The sequence below is a fragment of the Ambystoma mexicanum genome, chromosome 4p (genome assembly GCF_040938575.1).
Source record: "Ambystoma mexicanum isolate Mex_15411 chromosome 4p, UKY_AmexF1_1, whole genome shotgun sequence".
In the NCBI taxonomy this organism is placed as follows: domain Eukaryota; kingdom Metazoa; phylum Chordata; class Amphibia; order Caudata; family Ambystomatidae; genus Ambystoma; species Ambystoma mexicanum.
Genome location: NC_090927.1, coordinates 1287387357 through 1287407177, shown reverse-complemented (window position 1 = coordinate 1287407177; position 19821 = coordinate 1287387357). Strand labels below are relative to the sequence as shown.

General features: G+C 42.9%; 1 protein-coding gene across 1 annotated transcript in view; it reads right to left on the bottom strand.

Moving 5' to 3' along the window:
- Positions 1–19821, bottom strand: part of LYST (lysosomal trafficking regulator) — a 3942656-nt gene that overhangs the window by 3713833 nt on the left and 209002 nt on the right. Inside the window, exons 6-7 of the mRNA XM_069606985.1 lie at positions 15960–16923; positions 15124–15285 (exon numbers count right to left, since the gene is read on the bottom strand). Of these exons, the coding sequence (XP_069463086.1) occupies positions 15124–15285; positions 15960–16923 (1126 nt within the window). The remainder of the gene's footprint in view (positions 1–15123; positions 15286–15959; positions 16924–19821) is intronic.

The following is a 19821-nucleotide window of genomic DNA, read 5'->3' as shown; positions in this document are numbered from 1 at the left end:
CACCGAAGACCAAACTTGCCCTGATGATGTTCCCACCTAGAATGGCAGGGGAAGACCTCAAACCGCAAGCACACAAGAAGTGGTGTAAAAAAAAAAATTAAAAAAGGAGGCCATCATTTTATGAAAATGGTGGTCCTTCTGTGCATTACTGTGGCTGAACAGCCTGCGAATAATAAAGGCTAAAAGTCAAAGGTAAAACCACTGCCACTAGCCATTCACGTAAACTGGCAATTGTAACAAAATGTTACCAAGTAAGAAAGGGGATACATTTATCTCCCCCAGCACTCCACAATAGGTGAGGGTGCTGGCTCACTTATACAACATGTAAAGGGGATGAAAATACCCCTCTACTTCTTGGGAACAATAATTCACCCAAGTATATGAAAGGGAAATCAACAGGGGAGCCCGAAAGGGGCAACCCAACCTAAGCCCAAAGGTTATAGGAAACTATAACTTCAACCATACACCATGGAGAGACATAAAAAGGTCACCCATAAAGAGCAAACTACTAGGTGAGAGGGGGGGAAAAAGAATCCCACTCACCTAGGGACAAGGTAAAATAATTACGAAAAAAAGTTCTGGGGTTGACACAGGTCAGGAAGATTCATCAGAATTATGAAAATCTTACCCAAAACACAGCACCATGTAACGGGCCAAGGAAAGATGTGTGCCAACATCCTGTGCTGCTCAAAACTAAACATGTGCTTAACAAAAATCCAACCATTATATTGGGAGAGGTAGGTGGACACCTGGTTAATTACCATTTAGTCGTAATCAGGCCATTATTTTCATTCATCACAGTGATTACTTTGAGGATTTAGCAAGAATAATACGTTTTGATGTGCTGGATCCCCATAGTAAAAGTGCAGGCATAAGTGTAAATACCTTTGTATTTCAATCCAGTGTCTCACACACAGTTGTTTCCGGTAGAAGGGTGGGTGAGAATTAAAGGAAACCTACAAAGTAAATGCAGTCCCTTGTGCAGCAGAGAGCTGCCATAATAAAATGGGTGTTCACAGTTTCTGCTTAGGACAGGTGGCAATGCCTTATGAACGTATATCTATGGTAGGAGCTCGGTATTCATGAGCACCCAATTTGTCCTTAAGCCTGGCCCAGGCGATTTCCACCCAGAAAATGACTTTTGCAGAAAGAATGGATAAAGAGGCAAAGCCTAGAGGTTCAAAAGAGCTTCTTGAAGAGTCTTCAATACAGATCAAAATAGATTTTTTTATTATTCATTTGTAAAGCGCACACGGAATTGCTTCCTGGTGTTTTTTTAAGATGGATTTTCAGAACCCGCCCTGATAGAGGGGTCTGAGGGCGAGATTATTTTAGTGGAAAAAGACACTTCGGTCTAGCCAAACTCAATCAATCAAGGTAGGTGGTAGAACAAAAAGGCTGGACTTCAGGGTACCTAGGAGTGGTGGGATGGTATAATGAGATGCAAACAGCACTCAAATTAAACCAATTAAACAGCAAGTGTAAAAATACACTGACTGATAAGGCCTTAAGGAACGTAAATAACGGGCAAATTGTAGCAATACATCAACACTCCAGACCTGCATACATTACTTACTGTAATCGCATTTCTGATGCTTGTATCTGCTTAGATTCACATGATTTGCTTAGGATGACATCTACGAGGTAGGCACAAAGTATTGCACATGTTTTCTAGGTTCGAAAAGGGACATCGACTGGGTGTGTTTGTAATATTATCCCTAGTGTGACATCTACTGCACGCATTGCCCCTCACGCATCAAGGTCCCACAGATTATTTCTGAATAGAAGGAGTATAAAGTGTAAGCGTGGAAACTAGGTAAGTTATGATGAGGTGTGAAAACATCAATGATGTACACAAGAACCTTCAACTCCAAGAGGGCAGGATAGGCGGGCGCATGTAAATCTAAGCAGATACAAGCATTAGAAATATGATTTAAGTAAGGTATGTCTTCTGAGGTTAGCGGATCTGCTTAGAATCACATGATTTGCATAGATTAGCGAGCAGTAGTTGGAGAAGGAGGTGGGATATTTTAAGGTAGAGCAGCAAAGCGCCTGGCCCACTTGTGCATCACCTTTAGAATGTATATCTAAACAGCAATGCTTTGTGAAAGTGGGAACTGAACTACAAATGGCATCTTCTCAAATGGTGTTTAAGGGCACATTTGCTATGAAAGCTAGAGTTGCCCCTGTGCCTCGAGTTAAGAGTGCTCTGGGCTTGAATGGCAACATTCTTTTAGCAAGAGAATAGCAAAGTCGGATGCAGTTGACAATCAATTTTGAAATAGCCGATTTGGACATAGGATCACCCTCTCTCCCTGAGGCTAAAGATACCAAAAAAAACAGTGTTTATCTGATTGGTTTTGCCATGACAGCCCTTTTTTCGGCTACCTTCATGGGGTGTTGGAAGAATGTAGGCAGTTCTATGGATTGATTTACATGGAACTTGATACATTTTGGAGAAAAACAAGGATGTGTGCATAGCACAATTGTGTCTTTGCGAATAATTACCAAGGGATATTGTAGTTCACTAACCCTTCTTAAAGATGTGATCGCAATAAAGAAAGCTGTCATAGAAGTGAGATGTTGAAGACTGGCTGTGTGCATTGGCTCGGAGGGAGCCCCATTAACTTTGCAAATACAATATTCAAGTCCCAGCCAGGAGTTGGATTAGAAACTGGGGGGATATTTTTATTAACACCTTCCATGAATGCCTTAACCACAGACACCTGTTAGGTAAGATTTTCATAGCAATGATAAATCTTCCTGACCTGTGTCAACCCCAGAACGTTTTGCTTTATCGGTGGATTATTTTTCCCAATACCTCAGTGAGTGGGAACGTTTATCCACACTCACAATCTTTTACTCTTTTTATGGGTGCCATTTTTAAGACTCTCCATATTGCCTTTTTATCATCTGATACTTTTGCCACATACTGCCCATTATTGCTGAGTTGTCCTTGGGGCTCCCCTTTTAACTTTCTCTGTCAAACCTTGTGAAAACTACAGTTCCCAAGGGTAGAAAGGATCCTTGGATCCATTTTACATTTTATTAGGCGAAACCAGCACACCCCACCTTATGTGGCGTGCTAGGGAGATACAATGTATCCTCTTTCTCCTTGTAACTAACATTTATGTTACAAGGACAAACTTACGTTTAATGGCTGGTGGCAGCCCCAATCTTTTTTTGCCATTTCAGTGCTCCTTGTCCTTTCTTGTTCCTTCCCCTGACCTCCAGGGTGAGAAAATCTTTAGTGTCAATTTTGTCTTCGGCGGGAATCCTGTCGATTCTCTGCCAATGCTCCAGAGTGTCTGTGAAGGGAGGAGGCGAGGGAGGAGCCCACAACTTTGCAGCCCTTTGTCTTCCGCCTTGGCTGTGAGAATCCAGTTCAAACTGGGAGTCTGGCTGTCCTAAAAGGACTGCCAACCCCAAACAACCCCGACAAGTTTGAAAGTTGCATGGCTGTTTGATTGGCTGTGTTCCTGCATAAAAATCAGATCCTAGAACCTGAAAAAGTAGTCGACCACTGGAACTGAAACCAAAGAGGACGATGAAGAACACACAGCTGATACAATTTCCAGCGACCGGAGAGTCTGCTGTGTAACCGGACCCTGCAGTTGCCCATCCTTCCAATCAACCTGGGGATCCCAAAACTGATGGCTGCAATACCCCAATACCATGGGACCTCGAGCCATTGTGCAGTGCATGGTCTTCCAAATTCCAAAACTTGCTGAAACTTTGTGGGCATCCTGCTGGACTTCCAGAGACATGAACCAAGTCTGTATAGTCCCCTCATCAGAGTGCTGCACCTTGCAAACGATGAGAATCCAACCAGCAATATTCAATCTTCTTCTGGCTCCTGAAAAGGGCACCAAAACCACAGAACTTTATCCAGTCGCATAGAAATTCATGCCTGAAGCCTTCCCAATTGAGCCTTGCTTCAAAAGTCCTTCCACGTTCTGGTCTTCAGTTTTCCCAACAAAGAATCCAGTGGGTTTTGGCTGCAGATCCTGAAATCCTCCTGCTGAAAACTTTCTTTCTGTGCTGAGGTACTGTGCTAGCTTGGGTATTACTTACCTTAAGTCTCTTAGGATTCCTGTGTAGCTTTTAGGCGTTTCCTGTGATTGGGAGTTGTTGGTGAGAATTCTCAGAAATGTGCTAATTTCCTCCTCCTTAGAGACCCCCAGCAACTTTGCTGGATTTTGAGGACTTGATTTTTTTTAACCCAGAGCGAGTGAGACCCTTTTTCCCACTCTCTCATGTATTTTAATGTGATTTTGAACTCTAGTTTCTTTTAGTTGTGGAGTCTGACAAACTCCATAAGCATCATCTTTACATTGTGTCACACAGCACCTTCAGTGCAGTGGCACAGTGAAGTCTTTGAAATTTCGCAAAGGCTTAAATACCTTCTCTTGGATAAACTACTGAAAGCAGTAAAGTGAAATTGACTTTGCTTACATTCGTAACTTTCTAGACCCAGCACATACTATCTTACAATAAGGTGCTGGAGGGGTTACCTAGTATCCCCTTTGTCTATATTCTCATGTAACATTTTTATGTTACCCTTTTCTCACTGAATGGCTGGTGGCAGTGGTTTCATTTCAACTACTGTGGTGTGCATTTACCGCGGGCTGCGTTCGCAGCTGCAGTAAAGCACCAAAGGGTGCCATTTATGTCAAAATGGTCCCAGTCTTCTTTTTCGCCATTTCTTTGTGGAAAGGTCCTTCTTGAGATTTACTCTGTGCGCCAAACCAGGTTTGGTCCCATTGTTAGCTTTGCCTTTGGCGGGATTCATGAGTGTAGCCCGCCTCTTGCTCCAGGGTGTCTGGGTTGGGCAGGAAGTGAGGAGGGTGCCCGAAACTCCCTGTGCTTAGTCTCCTAGGAGACCCAAATGCACTCTGTAGTGATTGGCGGCTGACTGTCCGGCAAGGACAGCCACCCTGCTGGGTGACTGACAGCTGGGCTGGAATGAAGTGGAGAGAACTGAATAAAAGGTGAGGCTTTTGGCTTGGAAGGCAGAAGGAACCGAAGAAGAACTTGAAGAGGACGCCTGCTACAACTCCTGGGCCATTGGTTTGCTCGGTGAAGCCCTGCTGCTGTGCTGAAACTCCAAATTCGTATTGATAGAGAAGCCCCTGCAAGGACGACTTCTCCCCTTGAGTTGGTGGGACCAATCAACTCCAAAGTAAGCCACCTGGACATTCTCTCCGAATTGGTCGCCTTTTCACAGAGTTGCTGCTGGAAACTGAAACGCCAGGGAGAGGAACACAAGATTGTGTGCGTTGCTTTTAAGTTGGCCAAGAGCTCCAGGAAGATCCTCCGGACTCCCAGGAAGCAGGACTGACCGAGCCTGAGCCCCCTCAACAGAGTGCACTACCCCAGAAGCAAGGAAAGTCCATCTTGACGGCCGGAAACCATGGTGTTGCTATTTGCAGTAGTTCTGAGTCGCTGAAACACTGAAGTGCCTTTTGTTTGAAAGATTGCCGGATGCGAGCGGTAACTATCCCATTGCAGAACAGTTGTCCCCAGAAGTCCTCCCTCTTGTCCCAACGACTGAGGAACAGTGAGATCTGCAGTGCTGCACAGGAACAGAAGTCATCTGCTGCACTTTTTCTTCAATACAAAAGGTACTGTAAAGTCTGAAAGAACTTACCTCTCATTGTAGAGTTGCTTTCATCTTCTACTACTCACAAGTCTAATCAGCTTGTGGCCCTACATCTGATTCTTCTTTTCTTCAAAGAGTTCTAAAACATTGTGCAAAGACTTTTCTACTTACTCACCAGAAGTGCTTCATCCTATATAAGACTTTTGCCCATTGACTCTGGCTTAGCCTGTTATACTGAATGACTCTGCTTAGGGGATCCAAAAGTATTTGCCTGCTTAAGAATATGTGTGGTCTCTTGTGGTTCTAATAACATTTTCCCTTTACCAATTCCTAACAGTATTCTAAATGCCAACAGTAAGATATTAATGCACCCTAGATTTGAAGTCACCCGAGGGTGTAGGTTGTGTCTGTGAGCCATCCCATCTGCAAAGACTTTGTGCAAGACTTTTACCTACCTATAAGAATTGCTTCAGTTCACCTAGACTTTTGTCCAATTGACTTTGGCCTGTCCTGGCTCCCTGAATGACTCTACTTCCCTTTGACTTTGTGTTTGGTCTTCCTTCCAGGAAAGGGTTAACTTACTTTGCATTGGGGGTTTCCAAAAGTACTTACCTGCTTCAGAATATTTGTGAGATCTCTTGTTTTATTATAATAACCTCTCTTTGACATACTGCATTGCTCTAAATGCAACAGTGATCTATTAATGTCCACAGTGTCCTAGCTATTTAAGTAACCTGAGGGTGTAGGCAGTGTGTGTGCCAGCCCAAATGGGTCTTTACTGATTTAGAAACTAAGAGTGTACAGTATTGAAGTGTATTTGTGTGTTACTTTTATATTGCTCCCTTCTGAAGAAGGGTTATTCTAAATGACTGATAATTAAATTAATAATTGTTTATTCAAGAAACATTGAGTGTAAGAGTTTATTTGAATACTTGTCACTGTGAATATCTGTGTAACTCCCCTACAGCTCACATTGACCCCTCTTGAGATAAGCCTGGCTACTCGTCCACACTACCAAATTGTGTAGTACAAGCTTATACCAAAGGTTTGGTTTCCCATTACCTGTAGTCAGAGTTGTTGTAGTGCACCCAATGGGTACTGCATACAAACTCTGCCTAACAGGAGTCCACTCGCCCAGAGCACCCAGGCCCCTGCTGGAATCCTGCTAGGTCGTCTTTTCTAAAGTCCATGGACCCTCAACTAACTTTGAAAGTAGGATACTTACTTGTTTGAACAGTCTTCGTCTGAAACTCTGACTTTGCCTGCAACTGAGCCCCATCTCACCCTGCCTACAGCTGGCTCTGTAAGTGACTTCAATGCAGCACTCCAACTAAGTCAATGCCTAGTCTGGGATGCCCAATGGAAGCCCTTATTTATATATTTTTATGTCAATGTTCTTTAAACCTGGATGATGAACCCTTATATGACACCCCTCTCTTTGAATCCCCCTGACCTCACTGAGCCAAGAAGTAGGTTTGTTTTGCAAATTAAAACATTTATTTGAAGAATTAAACAATATATATATATATATATATGTATATATATATATAATATCACACGTTTATGAACAAAATACTATTTGAATAGCACACTTATGAATATGGATGGTATCAACAATGGGTAATATTACAAAATGAACACCCTTTAATCACTTAGGCGCATGAATATGAAGGATATTGTAGCAGAGAATACTTTATATGATTCAAGGAAATGCAATAACAGGGAAGAATGCAACACAGAAATAAACTCGATATGATTTCAATCAATAGATAATATGGTCACTTTTTCCCATGTGACTACTCACTCCCCCATTATGCAATATGAAGAGATGGAAATGAGGTCAGACAGGTTTCGGGAATACAATCAAGAATGCAGTTCAATTCCAGTTCCCCCCCAGCAAGCTTAGAGAAAACGGGTATGATTTTAAAACACAGGTTAAAACGCTTTTGAATGTGATTGCAATGAAAGTGAAAATATGCCAAATTGATTTTAATTCACTAAAGGAGATTCAGCACTAGTGAGAATTACTTTAGATTGCTTCAGGTCAACACTAGCAATGATTCATGAATGATTATCAAATTGCAAACGAAATTCAGCAGTTGCAAACAAGAAACGGCTATTTTTACAAGTGGTGAAATTGAGCTACAGAGGTTTTTGTGATTTTCAGAAATAAAGTCAAGATTTCAAATGACAGATTGCGCGTTACAGATTTGGAATCAACAGGATGGACACAAGATTCTATAATGCAGTTCTGGACAGGTTGAAATGGATGGAAGAGGATTACTTTAAACTAAGAGATTGGTTATGGACAGTTCTAGACTAGATACTCACTCCTAGCTTTGGAATGGAATGGACCTCGTCAAAGATCTGGTCAAGGGGTTTGGCTTCACTCTCGCCACCGGACAGGTCTCAGGCCCTCTGGGTTCTGCGTTCAGCACTGCATGGCGGACTGCGGCCTCTTGAACTGGATCTGGCGGGTCTTGGATTACAGCACTGCTTTCTGGGTCTGGACCTCGGTTCTAGCACAGGGTTCTTAGCTAGAAGCAGACAGCTCAGCCAGGCTGTTGAATGTGAGAATCAGGTTTGCAAAAGATTCTGAAGCCTGCTGAAAAGGATGCAGCTTTTGGTTTAGGCCTCTCTGCTTCAAGGTTCTAGAGTTTGGGTTCTAGAGTTTGGTCTCTGGATATGGAGTCTCGGTCTGGATATTGTCTGGATCTGGTCTGGCAGAGTGCTTTGCAGGAATCGGTGAGTAGTGGAAAAAAGTGTGTTCCTTATCTGTCCTTAACAGTCTCTATGTGTTTCCAAGGTGGGTGGGAAGGCTGATTCTCTATGCCCAACCCTCTAGGGATTTGATAGGTTAGAGGATTTCCTGTCCCCTGACTGGAGAAAGGAACAGCGTGTCATGAGGTGTCATCATGATGCTGCCATTTACCATCTAGGGAAGAAACTCCCCTTTGCTTTTACTTAGAAAATCAATTTTTAATTACAAACATATTTCCAAGGTGCACAACTTGTTCATAATACATATACACAACACAAATTACTTAAGGTACATTCTTGTCGAACTCTGATCTTCCTAAGAGCTCTAGTTCAGAAATGACAACTTATTTGCGCGTTTGGTGGGTTTCCCCAATATTGGTTCTGCACCAAATTTGATACATGCATGCAGATCCTCCCTGGGCATATTACTGTAAGTTCTTATGTTCATAGCAACAACACTGCAGCTGCGATATTAATAAATTCCAGGGTTTGGTCTCAGAACATCACACAGCGTCCAGCTTAGTTTTAAAATGTGAGTGAATTTTTCATTTTAACAATCCCAAAGTTTCATATTTTTGTCAGCTTGGTACACTTTGTTATACGTAATTTTATAAAACATATTTGCTGGGCTACCTCAATCCACAATGGTTTGTCCCCGCCCCCAGAGCTGGCTGACTCAGAGGGTCACATGTCTTGTTTCTCCCAGAGCAGTTGTTGACCAGTCACACCTAAATCAGCATATTCCTATTCATCCCAAAGCCCCCATTGTCTTGACTGAGAGCAACATACCAGGGTGCCTTGGCTAGTTCTTGTTCACACCAGTCTGTCAATCTCTTGGCCAAGGGCAGAAGGAAGCTTCTTTTGTCCAGGGAAAAGGTGTGGAATCTGTTTGATCCCAGTGTGGGAAACTTTAACTCTGCAACCAATGTCTACAATTTGTCTTTTCTTACAATATAACCCACATTTTTAATACATACATTAAACAATTGCTTCCTTCAAGTCATTTCAGAATATAGATTCATATTGTCTCTACCCCTTAGCAAGTCTTTCTTTGGCATAGTTTGGGTTTCTATGTTCAACTTTACAAAGAATTGGTTTTAAAACGCCGCCTTCTGGTAGTGGCGAGTACCGGTATTGCATCCATTTTGACAGCTTTCTTCCCGCAAGCAATCCTCAAAAGTATACTTTGTTCAGATATAGATACACTTCTGTGGACCTTATATTTATGTAGATTCTTGTGGGAGAATGATGTTGACCACCCAACAAGGAGATTGGATATTTTTAGGTGGTTTGTAAGCCATGATTTTAGCAATCTTTGACAATCAAGAAACGGATTCCCAAACAGCTCTGTATTTCTTTTGGCAATCAGCTTTGCTATTTTCAAGTGGTTTCAGGCTGCTTTGTGGGTAGCCCAATGGTGGTTTTTGGCACTGATCTCCTGTGCTCACTAAGATAGGCAAAAGTGGATGGCAGCCTATTTTTCAGGTTTTCACTGCGCATTTTCTGGTGATTTCTAGCGAGCTGCATGCTTATGATGTTTCTGCTGCCAGCAATGCCTAGTGATGTTGCAGGGCTTGGATGAGTGGGTTGAGACATCCCACAGCTCCTAAACCACTACGGTCCCTCTTCTGCCACAGAGAACTTTTGTCACAGAATTGGGAAGGGCTGGATACTTTAAGGGATATGTATTGAAAGGTAAACCAAGTGTTGAAAAGTTGACTTACTTGTAAAAGAGTTTGTTTTTAACTGTAGTTCTGAGAGTGAACAGTTACACAAGTTCTTACTTACCTTGAAAGTGTTCTGTCACTTGTGAAAGTCTATGTAAGATTATTTTACTTGCCTTGGAAATGTTCTGCCATTCAGAAAAGTATAAAGTATAACTTTCCTTAGAAACTGTCTCGCCATTCTAACAGAAAGTATATAGGTTAATTTAATCACCTGTGAATTGGGTCCCCCTCTTCTCAAAAGTAATGCTGTTGGTTCCACTCTACTATTCCCGTTAGGATAAATATAGGATTGTCCCCAATTGGGTCTTGCTTCCCATGACTTGCTCTTAGCATGTCCAGAATAAGTCTGCCTTAGGTTATACTGATCCTTAAGTTGCTGATCGCTCCTTTTAAAAGTATATAGGTTTTACCTGCCTAGAATAGCTGTGTGCCATTCATGAAAGTAGTTCTGTAGGTGTAGCTGACCTTGGTATGCACGGTGCAATCCTCAATTAGTGTAAAAAGGTCTTACTTTTCAACTCAGTGGAACACAGCCCAAGATCAGTAAGTGTAATTGTATATTACACCCAAAGGTCCAACACCCCCAGAATAACTTATCCTGAATCAGAGTTCAAGGTTTTTATTGTTCCTAGAATAAGTGTTCCACTATTCAGAAAAGTAACTAATGGTTTTTACTCCCCAAGAATAGGTGTAACTTATACTGAATGTGTATGAAGAGGTTTGTCTTACCTAGACTACTGTTCGTTTTCTAAATAAAGGTCTATGCTTTGGTCTGTGTACTTTAAAGCATAGTGTTGTGTTTTTATAATCTGGGATAGTAATTATTTCCCCCAAGATTTATCTGGGCCAACTTGTATTTAAATAAACCATTTATTTTTACAATACATGGTCTTCATTACGAGTTAGGTGGAATTCTGGAAGTAAATCCTCCAACAAAAATAGCCCTGAGAATGACTGTTACTGCCAGTTGGTCAGGCAGAATTTCTGCCCGATTACAAGTGGTGGTGGCAGTGTAATTCCCCATATATTTTGGGTCCAATGGACCCAATGGGGCTTTTTTTTGCAGAATTACCACAGCGGAATTACTGCTGCTTTAATTTGGCAGATTTCTTTGGTGTTGAGCGGGAAGATTTACCTCCAGTGTTTTTCTTGAGGTAAATCCTCCACTCAAAACCAAAAATCATAATTTGGTGTAGTGGTAAAATTGGAGGTAACAATGTTACCGCCAATTTTACCACTTACCACCAAACTCTTTATGAGGCCGATAGTGTTTGTGTTTCTTTGGACCCTCACTGCCACATCACTCGCCACGACATGTATCACTAGCATTGCTCTTAGGGAACATCTGCAAGGTGTTGCGCAGACGATACCTCTGTAAATGAAATCGTCATGTCCAATTGCTAAGCAGATCCCTACCGAGCAAGTTGACAGGAGAACTCAGAGTATAGGAGGGGTGCTCGTACAACCTTCCCTCCCACCTTGACGTCTAGATCTTTTGTGTAAGGAACTGTTAAAACAGCCCCAGAGAATCCCTGCGTGCCGAGTCTCTTTCCTGGTAGCGGTAAGTCACCTTCGCTGATGCACGATTTCTGCACGCCAGAGTCCACCATAAAGATGAACTGTTTGTTCCCCATCTCTGTCCCCATCAATGGTTCCTCTTCTGGATTTAGGGTCATTGACAGGACTGGACATGCAAGTGCTCTCTGTGGGCTGTCCTAGTCGGGGTAGGCGTCTGTCCCAAAGAACAAAAAAGGGTTTCCCCCTACTACTGTTGCACCTTGAAATGGGGCTGCTGCGCTGTTAGATGCAGGGCCGAAAGTGTGTCTGGTCTCTGCTGGCTGTTGAGTAGGGCAGGGCTGGTATGGCTGCACTGCTTGTTGCTGGTGTGGCGGGTAATAGGAGCCAGGGATTTGTGGGGGTAACTGCGTGTAGGCCTGAATCTCATATGGCATCAACGTCATTCGGGGAGTAGGCCCTTGGGGGCTACCTGTCACTCAATGTTACCAGTTGTAGTTGTAATTAGCTCCCAGTCTACTGAGACACTCTTGAGAAATTGCCCCACCTCCTGCATGTCCAGCACTGTCCATGTCCCCCAACTCTTGGTTCTTGACCTCCAAATCCCCCTGCTCTAGGCCCTCAGAAACCACCTCGTCCTTGTTGCTGTCTGTCCTCCTTGCCACTAGAGTCCCGAATTGCTTATTTCCTCCCCACTGCCCTTGTCCTCCTTCGGCCTAAACCACAGCTATTCTTGCCTGGGTCGTGTTAGAAGTGCACCCCTCCTCTCCCGTCTGTTCTGGGGGCGGCCCGGTCGATACTGCGCCAACATTTCACCAGTTTATTTTGGACTAGTTTTGCTTCCTCTGCCTGTCGCCTTTGTATAGTTTCTTTTTCCTGCTCTTTGATTCTCCTACAGTGGTGAACTATAATGCTTTGGATCTCTGGCCACCCCTTTGCTTCCACCCAGCTATCTTATCAAGTGCTTTCTGCACTTCTGTGCGGAGCCCTCTTTTTACTATGAAATAAAATAGTGATGTTGATTGATCCCAGCAGCTGCCCGTTTCTGCTCTGCTGGGCACGTTTGCTAATGGACATAGCACCTTTTTCTTCTCCTCTGTACTCGTCTCTATTACGGTCAGGTGTCACCCGCCCCCTTTTGAGTCCTCCGTTTCTTCAAACATTCCCCAGAGGTCCAATACTTCCCTTCCATTCTTCAACAGTCTCCCCTAATACTTTACGGTCAAGTAAGTGGACATGTGTTCCAGGGCACATCTGTCAAAAGACCCTTGTTCTGGCCAGGAGTGGGGCATTCCCTCCCCTTTAGTCTCAATCCCCATTGGTTGTGGTACTTTTTATTTTCTCACAATACAAGGGCAAAGCCTGACATATATGGTCTAAGGGCGTGTCTGTCCCCATGGTCACGTCTGGTGTGTTGTCTTGTGTTGAGGCTACGCCTATTCTACTGCGCCACAATCAAAACAGAAAATCGTTCAACACGTTTAAAGCAAATACAGTTCCGTCTTGTCTTTGGTACATGTCAATACTGTAAAAGAATTCACAGAAAAACCATTAGTTCACTTTTCCCCCCTCCCGCAGTCCCCCACTAGAGCTTCACAGTCCTTACACACGCTCCTCCTGGGCCGCCTCCGTACAATTTAAAATACACCAACAAAACAAACTAAAATAAGCTAAAACAACCACTACTTCTCCTGAGCTCTCCAATCATACAGAGCTCCTATATTTCTACTTATATTTTTCCTGCACTGGTGGAGACAGTGCATGCAGCGCCACCCTCCCCCTTACAAGGGGTGGGGGCTCCCGTATTCCTTTCTCCTTATCCTTAACATCCTTAAAAAAGTCAATGAAAAATGTCCAGACAAAATCAACACAATCCACAAACCAAAACAGACTTAATTTAATTCACTGCGTGTTCACCCTATTCACACTGATCTGCTCACCCAACCTTACTTTATTATCCCTTGCAGGCTATACTCCCGTGTTCACGTTCTCCCAAAATCCTCTGTTCACGGGGATCCAAAACAGGCCTGCACCTCTCCTTGGGGCAAGTGAACAACAAATATTGATCCATTATTGAACATGTAGCAGAGTGGACGTGATGTCACTATGCTATGGATTTAACGGGTAGCATACAAATAAAATATGTAGCTATCTTCGTGATTCAACAGCCATCACAACACATTTGATATAGCTATGCTATGGATTCAACCGGAATCACAAACGCCATTGGTGTATGCTTATTAGCTGGTATTACACTACACTTGATCCAAATAATGCTATAAATTCAACAGGTAGCAAAACGTAACTAGCTATGCTGTGATTCAGTCTGTTTGGAAGATGTTGTAATAAAATGTATTCTGAACAGCAGTCTGCTATTAAGGATACAGTGCCAGGCGAACAGGCATACAAATTGCACCCATAGGCTCTGACCTTTCCTAGCGGCACCAGCACATGCTGCCCTGGGGAGCTCTCCTAAGTGTGTACTGTTCCAGGTATCTTGTCCTGGCACAGCGCTAATCAGATTGTCCCGGCACAGCGCTAATCAGATGTTGTGGAAGGCAGGGTAGAGGGAGAGCAAGGGAGAGGGAAGGAAAAGCAGTCAGACCAAGATGAAAACATGAAAAAATAATGAAAACAAAAACATCAAGCCTTAATGTAAATGCAACTTTCTGGGGCTTCACACTGGGTTGAAGGGAGGGAGCTGCTTGAACACCAGACAATTCCTTGTGTGACCACAGAGATGTGGCTGCTCAAGCAGGAGTTAAAAAAAATAAGGTCAAGGAGTACATGCACGTTCTTCCAGCACAGAGTGACCAATGCTTCAGCACAGCCCATACCTGCCTCAAGGCTGGCAGGGAAAAACTAAACAAAATCAGGTGCGTGGCATATCAGCAGGTGCTTCCAGCGTATTGACATGGCACCTCACCATGGCCCATGTAAACCTCTGGGAAACCTCGAATTAGCCAGCACCTCTCCCGCCCCACACCCACTTTCCACTTTGGCCCACCTCCAGCAGTCCTCTCCAGACAACCTTCAGGAAAAAGCAGGAAGTCCTCACTACACCACTACAACAAAAGTGAGGAATCCATATAAATTATAAAATTGTAAATGGACAGCCATCATATCCATATAGGTAAGCTATGCATCTAAAAATCTATATAATTGAAAACAATGGAATACCATTTCCAAAACTTTGATTCCTTGTTTAAAATGAATTCATAAGGGATTAAATTCGTGAAACAATAACTAATCCATTATCTTCAACTCAGACTTTGTTTCGAATGTCTGTGGTACTGCTATGTAGGTCGGGTGAGCACAATGGTAGATCTATGCTTCTGGTAAAGTAACAAACATTCTAAATGGTAGCATCACCTTCGAAAAGCAAGGCAATTTTTAAAAATAAATAGAATATTTGCAAAATTGTAACATAGTTCTCATTAAATGCTATCAGTTGTTTCAACAATGTATCTTTGAATATAATTACCATTCACCCAATTTTTAAAAAATTTAAAATTTTACCTTTTCTGTTCTCGGTCCAGAGTGGTTGAAATCATCAGAATATTTTGCCATGGCGACTCGAAGAAGTGAATCAAAAAGTGTTTCTGCTAAAGTTGTTTCAATTAATCCAGACTCACAAAGCAGGTCATGCATTTCATGCAGGATCTGATCCACATTTAAACTCTAAACAAAGAAACAATGACAATTAAGCATTTTAATAAGATTAGATGTGTACACAATTTAAAAGGAGTTGACTGGAGACAAAATATGGACTCTTCAGGTATTTAAAATGTATAATTCCTGACCTTTCAAGTTGTTATCTTTGATTTTGACAAAAATGTGTGATTTAGAAAAAGAAAACTGTCTTCTTGTGTGCCTATTGCACTTCTGAGACCATTGCAGATACATGCAACAGTGTTTGTGAAAGTCACCTCCAATTCATAATTAAAATGTCTACCATAAAACTCCCACAACATGTACATACTAAGCGATCGTACCTTAACACTCACTTTCAGGATTGCAATGTTCAAATTAGCTACTAACTCATGCGATTCATCCTTTCCACTCATTCTTCATTTAAATGGAACCATTATGAGACTACATTTAATCACTTCCCCCTCTTAAAGTGACACCTAAAATACATCTAAAGAGTTAAGCTCAATGAACCCTGAGTCTTAACATATTTCCCAAAGCAGCAAACCCCTGTTGTATCCACGTTAGAGGGATCCCAATTATTGGCCCATGTAATAGACAGGAGCAATTAGGATTGGTTTGCTTACACTATAGGAATTCAATATTCCCTTTGCATCATGTAATATCTGTGTTGCAGTAACATTTTTCATTAAAGAAAATTATACCTTAGATGCTGATTCTGAATCTATCTTTTGTTGAAATGAAGTTGCACTGTGAAGACAAATCGTCAGTAGACATTCCAATAATCTTATACTCTGAAACGAACACTCATCAAGTTTTAAAGTCCTTTTCATGTCTTGAATTTCAGGTTTATTCATCACGTGTTCCATAGCTGGAAAAGGCTCGGAGGAGAAATACAACTGATCTTTCGGTTCCAATTTTGTTTCACTTTGGTCTGAATTGTTAAATCCTTTGGACAGAAACAATTCTCCACTTTCCATTGAGTCAGAGCAGCTTTTATTAAAAATAGGCTTGCTGCAAGAAAGTTCATGTACTGGTTTGTTTTTACTGGTAAGGATCCCTTTATTTGTTGACAGTTTCTGGATGATCATGAAAATTAACCTGTGGCATGCATCAAATCCACCAAGTTTGTGAAACTGCTTCTGGTATATTGGACTTAACAAGTATAGCTTTCGGCACATTGACCAGATGTCTGCTGCTCGTTGGATGTGTTCTTCGGAGGGCAGAGTAAGACTTTCCAGAGATAGAAATGGCGGGATATCAGTGAAATGATCACTAGCTGTGCTGTCGTAACCAGATGTATCTTCTGAATCATTGGCACCTTCTCTATCAAATTCAGCGTCCTTGCTTACACACAAAAAGGCCACACAAAGAAATAGGTTTATCACACTGACTTGATTTTTATGCCTTTTACTCTTTGGACAATCTTCTTTTAAAGTGGCATAAAAGTTGCTGAGGCTTCTCAGAGGTCCAGAAAACATTTCCTGACTTTTCATATTTGACAAAAAATGTGTCTGTTCAGCATCTACATTTAGTTCTGGACATTCTCCAAGGCAGAAAATCAAAGTCTGAAATATTTGGAGCGAAGGGTGTCTAAACAAATCTAAATAATTCAGTTCAGTCAGTTGATTGACTCCATTACATTTTAAAAACAAGTCTCTAACAACTCTGGGAAACAAGCAAAAACAAAAATTAAATTTGGTTTATGCAAACAGTCAGTAAATACTGCTGGTAAACTGAGTGAGCAGAGAACAGTACTGGCTTATACCATAAAAGGCTTGCTTTCTGCAGCTAATCAGATTATGCACAAAATCTATTTATGCAACAAATTTGGCTTTTAAGGTTTAGTCTGGCTGGGCAATAGGTAACTGATTAAGCAATAAATCAACCTGGCTATGCAAAGTATATCTGATTCAGTGTCAAACAGACTATCGAGAGTGAGTCTCATTATGCAAAAACGGATTAGATACGCAACAGGGGTTGTGTGAGGTTGTGTGAGACACAAATGAAATCTGAATATGGTCATGCAGCAATTAATTTGATATAGTGCCCAATCTGTCTATGCAACAATTAAATGTTTGAGCATCACATGACTCTGGCTGTGCAATGTTAATCCAGCTAAGCAACAATTGATAGGATTAAAGCAGAAAACAAAATTGATTATGCAATCCAAGTCTGGTTTTTCAACATGGATTGACTAGGTAAATCTGGGTAGGAAGCCCTCGGGGACAAGGACGCGGGTGTTCGTTCCCGAGTGCCCTGGAGCGAGGAAGTACTGCTGCCTGCCATGTCCAAGCCCCACTCACCAGCCCTTTAAGAACTCCTGTAGTCCCCCGCAAGGGCAAAGCCCATTGGGGACAAAGGCGCGGGTGTTCGTTCCAAGCACGGTATTCAGTGACTGCAGCGGGAGGCCTCTAGGGCCCTACCATACCTGAAGTTGCCGTGGGCCACGAGGCATTTTACTGCAGAAATCTGCTTGCTAACTGTAACCGGAAGAGTGGAGGAGAGGAGATTACATGATAAAGACCCTTGAATGAGTATTCAACACTTGATGAGGTAAGCAAACAGGCAGGGGGAGAACTGCATTGCAATCTTGTGGCAGTGGTATCAATAGAGGCTGGGACACGCAATCCAATCTAGACTTTAAAATGACTGAGCGGTTGCAATAACACAAAGCATTACCCCATCACCCTCGTAAAATGCTGTAAACATCGGCCGCTAGCTCCTCCACTATGCCCCCACTTTTGCCCAAACTGAGCCTTAACTACACAGGCAGCAGGAACAAAATCAACCCAACCAGAATGCAACCCAACGAACCCTAGGGAAGGCGAGGCACTGCAAACGTGCCAATGCTGGTCGAACTAACGGGGGCCAGAGGTGGTTAATTCTGGTGTCATCTTTCCCCCTGCTGCTTCGCCTTACTCTGGCCCAATACCAATGTCCATCGCTGACCAGGATGGGGTGGATGACCCAGGGGCATGCAAATGCAACTTTGTTTTGTACGAACTGGTGTCTATTAAAAACGTACTCCTACTGCTGCTGGAACAACATGGGAAAGGAGTGACTAAGGGAGAGGCATCAACATTCCATGAGAACAAAAGGGGGGGGGGGCAAATGTATTGCAGATTGTACTTTTTGTCAACATTGTTACCTCTCCTAATAATCAAAACCCTGATCCTGTTGGGCTGGGGTGCTCTAGTGGCTGTAATGAGAGCCAAAATATTTAAAGCTATCCGACGGACAAAGTGCCTATGGCCCCTATGGCCTCAAGGGGGCATGACTACACCTCAAACACACAGAAGGCCACTACACAACCACACTTGCAGTCTTCTGCCAGTAGGGTAGAAGGTGGCCTTGGGTCTAACGCCATCATGAGAAAGCCACCTAGAGGAGTTGACCATGCGCCAATGAACCATACGGCAACCCCAGCAATGAGAGTCCCTGGCAGAGGGGAGGGTGAATGTATCTACACAGTCTTTAAACTGCCCCTAAACCACAACGAACATAAGGAGGCCCTTGCAAATAAGTCTATCCACTGGATCCATGCTGTTAGGGGCTGCTTATTCGTAACATGGGAAAAGATTCTAAGGTATAGCAGGTTGCCCTATCAAGGTGGGTGGAGGGCGATGGGGGGAGAATGCCCACGACTATGTCTAAATTGTACTTGAGGGAGCCAAGCGTGGGAAGCAGTATATTGGGCTTCATCATGAGATGTCACCCCCAGCTAACACAGTGATCGAAGTTAGAGCACATCCTGGGGGAAAACACGTATGCCCATTCCGAAATCAGCCCCTGCTTATGAGCGCAAATGCAGTCCCCTCAGTGAAAAGGCTGCTGGGCAATCTCCCTTGGGCCAAAACCAGTGTGGCAAAGGATGAGAAAGCTGATCAGTCTTACACCCAGGTGTTTTGCTTTCCATAAAGTGCACAGATATAGTAATTATTCTTCTCCTCAATAGACTAAATAGAAAACATTGTACGCTTGAAAGGCAAGAATTTGCACACACTCGGCTAGATAGAATCACTCTTTATGGACGTTTATTACACAAATGATACACTAAAAATACTACACAAAACAAAATGTTAGTAATACATCACTGTTAAAGCACCTTTTCTGCAACTCTTCACCCCTGCCAAAATCTGCACTGGGGAACTCCAGACCAGGCGAACAGAAAGATTTGTGCTCAACGGGCAAATAGGAAGCGATCGTCTATCCTTCCCCCGAAGCTCCATCTGATCTCACCAGATGGTCTGCCCCAAGCTCCTTTGAAAACTGGTATAACAAAGGTCTTATAACCCTGCATATCAAACGCCTCCAAGGCCCAGGTTTTTGGGAAACCTTTTTTAAATTCCCCTGTATAAAATGCAGAGTCAATTAGAGGTTTGCCCAATCCAGCAATAATCAAGATAACATTTCACATATGGTTCCACGCACTGGGGAGAGACTCGCTCTGTTAAGTTATCACCCAATCCACACTTTCCAGGCCGCTATCCACCTGTGCTAGCACTGCACCCTAATGCCCTGATACAGAGTCACTTGCTCTGCATCAGGAAGATCTTGGGCCTG